Here is a 10591-nt window from a genome sequence, read left to right on the forward strand (position 1 = left end):
CGAATTCGGATAGTGCCTGATCCGATTTGAATTCGATCCGTTTACACGCCTCCCAAAACAATATAATTAGCTACATTCCTTGTTGCTTTTTTTTTTTCTATGGCTTTTCATACGTTGAACGGTTAACTCACCAATTAAGGGATTAAGGGGGTGTTTGGACAACGTGGTTGGTTTAATTTTTGAATACAAAAACAACTGTCATGTACATCACCAAAAACTATATAACTTCGCTGTTATTTTACTGTCACAACAGCAAGAACAGAATGGTTGGTTTGAGAAATGAGTGACTTTGTTATAACCCAGAAAAACGCCTGAAATACTTTTGTTTATGACGCTAAATTTGGAAAAGAGTACAAATGGAAATATGTACGGTACAAATACATATAATATACAAGGTTTTGCACTCTGCAGGTTTGTATTTGTACTCCTTCCAAACTGAGCCTTGCACGAAGTTGAGTATTTGGAGGTACAAAACAGAGTATTAGGTACAAACAGTGTATTTACAGAATAATGCTAAAATACAGTACTCTGATCGTTACATACCAACTTCTTCTTCTCCATATAAGTGTGTTTGTGCCCCGAAAACCCCAACAGGTAGAGCAGAGCCTACTCACATTGTAGGCCTTTTTTGAGCACTTCCATTGAATCAGAGATCTCTGCTCTATAAACATAGAACCTACTCACAGAAAGGAAGAAGATAAAATTCAGAAGGTTCAGTACTGCAATGAATGCATAGTAGTAATCCAAATGAGACGCATTGAGGTTGTTCGTAATCCATCCTTTATGATGACCGCCCTTCTTGGAGACGTGAGACACAGTGGCCAGAAGAAAAGAACTAAGGAAATTTCCAATCCCCATACTAGCCAAAGAATAAGAAGTCCCCAAACTCTTCATGCTCTCAGACGCCTGATCATAGAAGAACTCAATTATTGCTACAGCTGAAAAAGCTTCAGCCATCCCCATAAGCACAAACTGAGGGAGCAAAATAAATATGCTGAGAGGAACTTTCCCTCCATTTTCTACTAAACCATGATCTCTGGCCACACTTAATCTCCACCTCTCAGTTAGAGATGAAACCAACATGGTTATAACGTGGAGAGCAAGACCGACTCCCATTCTCTGAAGCAAAGTGATTCCTCTAGGATTCTTAGTCCATCTGCTCATGGTTTTGACGAACAACCGATCGTATATCACGACGGTGATAAGCATGGTTATGGTTGCAGAACCACCTAGGCTGGCTGGGGGAATGTGGAAGCTTCCTACAGTGCTGTCAAGGGTTGTAGCTTGCTTCACGAAAAGGGTATTGATCTGAGCGAACATTAGACCTGGCATGAGTGTTGCTATCCAGATGGGAATCATTCTAACCATTTGCTTCGTCTCCTCCACTTGGGTTACTGGACAAAGCATCCATGGACTGTTTGAAGAACCTGTTTGCACAGAGGCTTTGTTGAGGAACCTGCATTCACGCAGAAGAAATTTACTTAGTAATAGGCTTGTTAATCAGGAGCAGAAGAATTAAATTAGCTGTGAACTACAAATTAAACAAATTTTATTAACCTCAATGAAGATGTGGACTGAATCCTGAACTTTCCTTTTTCTTTGTATTCCTTCAAATCAATCTCATAGAGCTCTCTGGGGTCATCAGGAATGGGCACCCTCCATTTCCTAAGAGTAGCCACTATGACCCTAGCCATCCTTGTGAAGTGACTCCCTGTGGGTACCCTATGCCTATAAAAGCATGTACCTGTCAAGAAGATCATCACCGCTACCAAAAGCCCAATTGTTGGGAGCCCATAACCCAGGGTCCAACCCACATCGTCCTGTATGTACACAAGGAAAGTGTTGGCGCAGAATGACCCAAAGAATATGCCAAACATCCACCAATTGAAGAAGGAGAGCTTGTGGGCCTTCTCCTTGGGATCAAAATCGTCGAACTGGTCGGCGCCCATGGTCGAGATGTTGGGCTTGATTGCACCGGTTGCCAACGCCAATATGTATAATGCACCATAGAACACAACCAATTGTAATTTGGAGGCCTGTTTACAGTTTGTGATTTTCTCTGTTTGTGGGCAACGAGGAGGTCTCAGTGAAGAGAGTGAAACTGCCAACGTTAGGAGGCTCATTCCCTGTTATAACATTAAAATCTCAACAATTAAATTAGTAGGCATGTAAGTGGTAGGAAGGAAATCTCACCTAGTGGAATTGCCACCGCCAAATGACCAAATGGTGGTGTGAGAGAGAAGTGGCCTGGCCCAAGTGAGTTTTGGGTTGAGAATAAAGGACATGGGCATTTCTGTCATAGATTGAAGTTATATTTTAAATAAAAAATTGTAAAGAGGTGGATGGGCAGCTCAGCCACTAAGAAAGAATCTTTAAAATTAAGAGTACAGATGTTGCACCAAATGATATTGGAGGCCTAAAAAGCCACCTTTTCAGACATCGGACATCCATTCAATCCACTCATAGAATGGAGCTCTAGATTTCTAGGGGTGGACTAAACTGTAAAAACCCCAATAAATTACCAATCCCAAAACATTAAGAGAATAAAAGATAAATTAATCACAATTGTTGGAATGTAATCACCAAATCCAAGCTTATACAAATTAAAGAATTCCAAATAATATTTTAAAGATTTGACCATCATACCAGAGAAACTTATAACCAGTCAACCGATATCACAAAATTGATAACCAATCATATGGTTCTATATCAAATTCTTGAGGAGTGGGATTTATTGGTCAAAACCCTTCTGGTATCATATCTTTCCCGCTGGCCGCTGCATATATTTTTTGATATCATAATCTTTTTATGGTTAGATTATTATATTGGAAAATCTTATAACTAATCAACCCATATCATAAAAATGGTAACTGTTCATGTGGTTTTTTATCAAATTCACGGGTGACATGATTTTGATTGGTCAAAACCCTTAGAGATATCATCATGTGTTACCATCAGTATAGATCTAATTTTAGGGTTCGACTATGATACCGAAAAGACATGACACTGGATAAACTTATAACTAATCACATTGAGCATGGAATGCCTATCATCTTGATGGGTCTAGGATTTAAAGGTGGAGTCCCCTCTCTTGATACCCAAATGTGAAGGCTGAAGCATGAAGTAATAGTGTGAGGTTATATACCAAAAGATAGAAAGCACATCCAATGAGAAAAGTCCAGTATCGCCCAAGATGTGCATCAGCAACATAAGCACCCAAGATGGGTGTGATCCAGGTTGTCCCGACCCAGTTAGTAACATTGTTGGCCGAGGTGACTGTGCCCTGATGGAGCTCCTTGGTCAGGTAAATTACCAGATTCGACCATATTCCGAAGTAGGCCATGCGTTCAAGTACCTCAAAAACTGCCAAACAAATCAAGAAGAATTAAGTCAATGAATAGCTTTAATTGAATCAAAATCAAAAGGTAAAAAACCCAATAAACTCAGATGGTGCAGCCCATTTTCATTTTCTTTCTTGTTAGGGATAGAGAGAGAGTTCTGAGAAGTACCAACAATGAAGGAGCAAGCTTTCCAGCCACCTCGCTTGGATCGAAGAACAGGGTTCCGTTTGAGATCCACAGTCCCATCTTGAGTAAAATCACCACGCCCATCTTCCTTCTCGACGTCCTTTCCCATAGATTGATGATCTCTTAATTTGCTGGTTTAGTCAGTTAGTTGAACTATCTTCTCTGTGGTGCTCAAGTCAGTTCTTTGGAGCCTGAACTTAGCGTTCAATTCACGTTCTTTCTTCTCAATCGATCAATCCCTATTTATATACATCTTGTTGTATGTCACTAATAATTTTAACCAGCATCTCATTAATTCTTCTTGATGAAGATTGTCAGCGCAAAGCAGCATATATAGAACTTTAACGATTCAAAGGAAAAAGCATGGCAAAACGAATCTATATAACTGCCTTTTTCTATGCTTTTACTATCAAACAATAGCCCTTGTAATATAATATTGTTGAATTTGGATTTAGTCCCCACAAAACTGTCCTCACACTATCCTCCATTCCATCCTTTTGCAGCCGTGCATTGAGAACATCTCTATCATAGAGAGATATTCAATGCACAACTGTAAGGGGCTATGATGAGGACGGTGCAAGGACAGAGTCGGGATTCATAATTGTTATACTGCTGAAGGAATTTTCAAATTAAAGTTAACTTTTGTGAAGGAACTCCAAAGTCCAAACCATTGCCTCCCAATATGCAAGTGAGAGTCAATTCATCGGTATTGAGACCAAACAAGGTTTTCACCCCAAGTTTAATAGTCTCTATTATGTTTGAAGGGTTTTAATTAATTTTGCTCTAGTGTATGACTTTACTTCAAGGGGTATTTGTCATTCTGATTAAGATATTTTTTTACATGAGATTCTTCTTTCACAGTTATAGAATAATTGAAAGTGGAATGTTTTCTCCATCATAGGTCAAATGTTTAAGTATTGGAGTCAAATTTTGCAAATGATGTCCTATGGTGAAGATTGGTTAGATGAGTGGCTTTTGTAGGTTAATTTAAAGTTTACATTTTTACACGATTGGGATGTGTTGTGAGGGGTTTGTGGAGTGCGCTCTATGGGGCGCAGATGTGAATTCATTAATTTATGCTTATGATCGGTGGATCCTACTCTACCAATACGATTCCCACTAAAGTTTTTGGCCTTTGAGAAAATTGAATGCTAACACCCATTGGGCTTTGTGTGATGCTTTTGAGTTATAATGTGTGAACTTAAATAATCACATTGGGAATGGAAAATATGAGATATTTCTGCACAAAATACAATGTGCAGTAATTTATTCTAATTTATTATAGATTCAAACACAGACTTCAGTAGGCGCCATGCATGTAGGATAAATGAAGCAGGAATTCCCCCTCCCCCATACAAAATTTTAATTTGTGTTTTTGATAGATAACCCCAATGCAAAATATGGTGTCATTGATTGAAGATATAAAAGTACCCAACCAAATACCTTTAAAGCCAAATTGTCAATGTGAGGCTTACACTGAGCCAAAACAAAAATGCAGCTGCAACGTGACACCAAATATAGCCTGTAGAAAGCATCAACATTTCTACTTTCTCCCAAACAAAAATGCATCTCTCTTCCCCCACATTGTTTCTCAATCCTCTAGTTTTGGGTTGGATGAATTGTCCCAACAGTGGTAAGGTTTCGATTCCCCCACTACTATCAAAGAAAAGAGCCGTTGATTTAATTAGAATAGTAAAGGGGTGTTAGGTAGTAATTAATATTAAAAAGAAATTAAAAAAAAAATCAAACATTGCTATATTCAATTTCACCCACAATCAATTATTATGTTTCGTTCTATTAATGAACTGATTAATGTTATCACTCCCCTATAAAACATAGTCATCTATTCATACACCACCTTCTCCATCCTTAAATGACAATTGTTGGGTCAGTGATGCTGGACACTGTTAGTCCTATTTGTCACGCACTCATTATATAACAAAAAATTTATGATTTTAAAAAGTGTATTTTTCTCACATTTTACCAATTACAATAAGCAAGAAATATTGGAAAGTATAAACGAAAATTACTTAGGGTATCTTTGGCAAATAAGTACTTATCATAAGTACTAATTTTTAATTACTTGTTAAGATTTGGGGAGTCTTTTCTATCACTTATATTTATTTTAAGTACTTATTTGCATGGTTTTCGAACTGCCGTTGACCCAGACGGTTGGATTGTTCAGTCTGGGAACTGTCCAGGCAACTGGTTCCGTTTTATCCCAAACCCAGTCCTTGGCCAATAACCTGGGCGATCGAATCGTCGACCCATTGATCCATTCAACGATTTTTATTTTTTTTTAATTTTTTTATCAGAACGAACCGTCCATTCGAATTGGATCATTTTTTAAAGCTATGCTTATTTGTGTTGGAGTGTTTGGTGAACACTTATCCCATATGTACTTAATTATATTTGTAGAAATGACAATTAGTCATAACTTAACATGATCATATATTGGACAAGTACAAAGACAAAAAAATAAATAATTACTTATCCCATAACTGAACTTGTTTATATATTCATTGCAGCAACGTGTGGGGAAGAGAGGAGGGAAAGAGAGAAAGGGAGGAGGAAAGAAAGAAAGGAGAGAGAGAGGCGGGGTGGTGATTCTATGGAAGGGTTTTTGATTGCCATCTTTGTTTCAGGTCTACACTGGAGAAGGAAGTTTTAAAGATGGGGCAGTCCCTAAAAAATAAACAAAACATTGGGGTCAGTCTTGTCCCAAAAAAAGAGATAAGTAGTAATTGAATAAACACTTAAAAAAAAAGGCACCCCATTCTAATTTATTTTTTTAAATGCTTATTTTGAAATTAGGTATTTATTTAGAGCCCTTTTGCCAAACATTAGTAAATAGCAAGTTCCTATTTTTCAATTATTGTATGGTCCCGCCACTTAAAATAAGTAATTATTTGAATATATACTTATTAAGTGTTGGGCTTAAACTTCCTTTTAACTTAACATCAAAGATGTTACTTTTTCAGTACCATTGATAATTGATGTTTGGTGCCAAATTAAAAAATAGTCTAAAAGAAAGTCAAATGGTTGACTGGTGGTGAAAAGGCTAGTCTTCTTCTTCTCCCTCTCGTTTTCGAATGGAGGTCCCAAAGCATGATTGACAATGCCTTCCCAATCCCAAAATACAAGCTTCTAAACATGTTAGATTCAAGGGTCTTTCTAAACTTTGATAATGATCAGAAATTGTTAAACAGACATACAGCGTACCTTGAATATATATATGAGCCAAAAGTTGTGCCCATTCCTCTCTCCTTTCAAACGCATTAAGCATGAACTCGGTTGCCTTTTTTTCTCCCCTCTATTACACTATAAGAGATTTTTCTTCCTGAAAACCAGAGTTTCCATCATCCTCTATTTTGTACCATTAATCAGTGGCACTTAACTGTCTTTGCAATCCTCTCTCTTGGGAAGATACTTAGATCGCTTTGGGACTTTGGCCATATCACCAACATAGTTTTAGTCACATACTGGGTCCCACCGATTAATTCTTCTCAAACCATTAATTTTTCTCAGCACCACTATTAACCCTTTTGACTAATAGTTTAATAAAGGACTTAAGAAGAGATATCATACATATTAATTGGGTTATGGTTGAACTGGCCCTGGGTGATATATGTCATTTTCATGGACATCTTATCTCTTCGGCCACGTTGACATCATTTCAAATGAATAAGTGCGACCAAGGAAGAAGGATCTCGTATGGATTAAGAGGATAGTTTCATTGGGGATTAGGTCTTATCCCGAAGATCTCGGTGAACAACTTCATCCCGACAATCCTGAAAATCTCATCCAAACAGGACACGGATCTTTAGTTATCAATAGGTAACCTCCGCTCAAGGTAAAGGACTTTTGGCTCTTCAGCCTCCATACTATTATTCTGCTCGGACCAGCATTGCTCTCAACTGCTTGGCTTGACCACCCATCTTTCTTTATTGACTTGAGTGTCGGAGTGCCTACCCGGGGAATAACTCCTTAGGCCTCTGATCTCTTTCTTGGTTTTAGATCTTGCTGCGTGGTTTCATCCTTCCACCTCGGCTTCACCAATTGACAGGACTATTTGACTGCATCCTTAGTTCAAAACACCTCGAATCAGACAGCATCACATATCACTAAAATTCAAGCTTTGAGTTAGTGAGGCTTTGATCAAAATTGAATGCTAACAACATTTATGTATTTATAATGACGTATGATGTTTTATGTTACTGTAAAAGGCTCAAACCTCCCTTGATGTTTCTCCTTAATAAATACAAAAAGTCCCCTCTCTTTTTAAATTGCACTAAGACGTTTCCTATGAGATGCATTAGCCGTTATGCCTAACCAAGGAAGAAAAAGAATCTAATATACCCTTTTAGAAAAAACCCTTTCCTCCTTATGGTCGTCCACTCCACTAAAACTTTTCTCGGGCTTTTCTTATCTACTAATTTAAACTTTATGGTGAAACTTTTAACAACTCTAAGGCCATGTTCGGAAGTTTTAAATTAAAAATAAGTGTTTATTGAATAAATGTTTGAGAACAAGTGTTTATTTGAATAAGTATTTATTTGTATTTGGCATCTAACTTTTTCAAGTATTTATTTTTTAAAATAATCACTTATTTTATATTGAGCGTTTGGTAGTCTTTTTTCTCTAATAAGCATTTGTGACTATATTTTGTCCTTCATTTTCTTCCAAATTTTCAAAATATACCCTTTGAAAGTATTTTTTTTAAATTACTTTTATAAAAACACTTTTATAAAAGTAATTTCATAAATGTTCTTTTGTGAACAGTGTTTTCGTAAAAGTATTTTCATAAAATTACTTTTGTAAAAGTGCTTTCGTAAAAGTACTTTCATAAAAAGTAATTTTATAAAATTCAACTAGGGATAATTTTGAAAGAAAAAAATTGAACAAGTGTTTATTGTATAAGCACTTGAAAAAGTTGGAAATTTGGCTTAAAAAATAAGCCCTTATTTTTAAATTAAGCACTTATTTCAGGTTTATTTCCCAAATACCAATAAATGCTTAATGGCCTAAAATAAGCACTTATTTTTAAGCACTCCCAAACATGGCCTAATACGAGAACCACCTACTTGAGTTTTTTTGCTAGATAAATCCATCAAGAACAGTTAGGTCCATAAAGTCATTATGTAAATAGTACACCATGGATTGGGAGCTTTTTTTTTCCTTTTTTATGTTTTGGAACTTGGTGAGAGTTCAACGAAGTTAGCATTAAGTGTGAGCAAGATGACACTACCAAAATCAGTGAGGGGAGGTTTTGTCAAAATAAGTTAAATGCAAGGAATTAATAGCAAAAGGACCATAAAGGAGCAAAATTGGGTTTTTAAAAAAATTTCACCCACAGATGATGTCATCTGCAAACATATATTGAGGCCTGAGGGATTGCTAAAGAGGGGAGGTCTTAGTCAATTTGAAAAGAAAGGGGAGGTTTCAGTATTTATGAAAAACATCAATGGAGGTTTAAGTCTTTAACCCTTTTGTTAAAAGGTTTTAATTAACTTAAATCATCACATCCGGGATCCAAAAAGTGAAATAATTTGGCACAAAATCAGTGCACATTACAGATTTGATCCACACAAGACTATGATTTTATAATTGTGTTTCTTTTATCTTATATTCTGCACACTAGACTGTAATTTTATAAATGTGTTTCTTTCTTATATTCTGCACAAGACTATGATTTTATAAATGTGTTTCCTTCTTATATTCTGCACTAGAATAAGGCTAGAACTATAAAAGTATAAAATACACGAACAATTAGGATAAGGCAGAAAAATAAAAGGGAAAAGGAAAGTGCAAGAAAATTTGCTGGGAAAATCCGAAAGTCAATAACACTCGAAAGACATGGCGGTATCGGAGAATTTTGCCTATGATACCAGTTGAATGACTAAAGTTTTCAAGTATCATGTTTTAAACCTTATATCTTATTCAGTTTTTTAAACTAAACAGAAAGGACATTACATGCTTTTATGATTCCATTTATATTTGGAAAAAAAATATTCTCTCCTTGAATATTGGATGAGCCATATGAGGTGGCTTTAGCATCAAAGTTAAAGTAAATAAAGCTCCATGTTTGGTGCCAAAAACCCAGTAAAAAGTGAAAGTCAAATGGATATGTCCTTGTCAAATTTAAATATATATATATATATATATATATTCTTCTTTGTCGGATTAAGAGAATAATTTCTTTTTTATCATACAAGATAGTGATCATCAACGGACTAGATTCTAGATAGATACAACCCGGATGGGACTTAGATATCCGTGTTTTGCTTTGCACTCGGAGTGACTCGGGAATTTAACTCGGCAAGTAGACTGGTGGTGGAAAAGGCTAGCTTAATCAGTCATCCTTCTTCTACACCTCAGCTGGTTTATGAATGGAAGTCTCAAAGGTGAGAGCATGGATGTCAATGCCTCCCCCATCTCATGGATATATATACCCACCCATCTTTGTTATCACCAAAATCCCTTCACATCCTCTTTCTTCTAAGCCATGTAATACTTGAAAGTTGAAACTATTGCCGCTTTCAGCTCTTCTTACTATGACTTGTTCTATCAATCACTTCTATTCACAATAACAACCATTTGTTTTCCCTGCAAACTATCAAGTCTTCTATCTTACTGCTATTCCATGGTCGTCTTGTCTGAAGATTAGGAATGATATTTTTGTCTATTTGTAAATTTTAATAGGAATGTTCATAGAGCAGAATATAAGAAACCTAATTAAGTCTAGGTTCGGAAGGGTATAAATATAAATATGTATAATTCAAATAGAAGGTTTAGAAATATATCTACAATGAATACTCCTCTTTCCAAACTGAGCCTAAAATTTTGAATCTGTAAAGTTTGGTTCAGTTCCGGTTCTTTGATATTTCTTGTCAGACCGGTTCCAATTCTACAGACCCGACCTGTTAACGGCCCTAGTTGAACCACGCAAATCTATGTATCCTATTTTTTTTAGCCTTCTTCTCTTCTCTTGCTTTCAATTAAATCTCATTTACTTTATAATATCTTTATCCATCAGGAAAGCATATATTTTTCTACACTGATAT

General features: G+C 36.2%; 1 protein-coding gene across 2 annotated transcripts; it reads right to left on the minus strand.

The window, feature by feature from the left end:
• Nucleotides 1-298: 298 nt before the first annotated feature.
• On the minus strand, nucleotides 299-4035 carry LOC104602808 (protein NRT1/ PTR FAMILY 5.2-like). 2 transcript variants are annotated; one of them, XM_010266629.3, is made up of 4 exons: nucleotides 3510-4035; nucleotides 3146-3363; nucleotides 1558-2126; nucleotides 299-1456 (listed from the first exon to the last, which is right to left on the minus strand). In XM_010266629.3, exons 1-4 carry the CDS (start codon nucleotides 3634-3636, stop codon nucleotides 607-609), a joined length of 1764 nt encoding a protein of 587 aa, XP_010264931.1. In that variant the 5' UTR covers nucleotides 3637-4035; the 3' UTR covers nucleotides 299-606. The 2 variants fall into 2 exon arrangements, with proteins under 2 accessions (XP_010264931.1, XP_088751025.1); XM_088894899.1 differs by lacking the exon at nucleotides 3510-4035 and having other exon boundaries at nucleotides 1558-2776; nucleotides 3146-3287.
• Between the last annotated feature and the right edge of the window lie 6556 nt (nucleotides 4036-10591).

Source organism: Nelumbo nucifera, chromosome 1 (genome assembly GCF_055504915.1).
Source record: "Nelumbo nucifera cultivar China Antique chromosome 1, China Antique-T2T, whole genome shotgun sequence".
In the NCBI taxonomy this organism is placed as follows: Eukaryota; Viridiplantae; Streptophyta; class Magnoliopsida; order Proteales; family Nelumbonaceae; genus Nelumbo; species Nelumbo nucifera.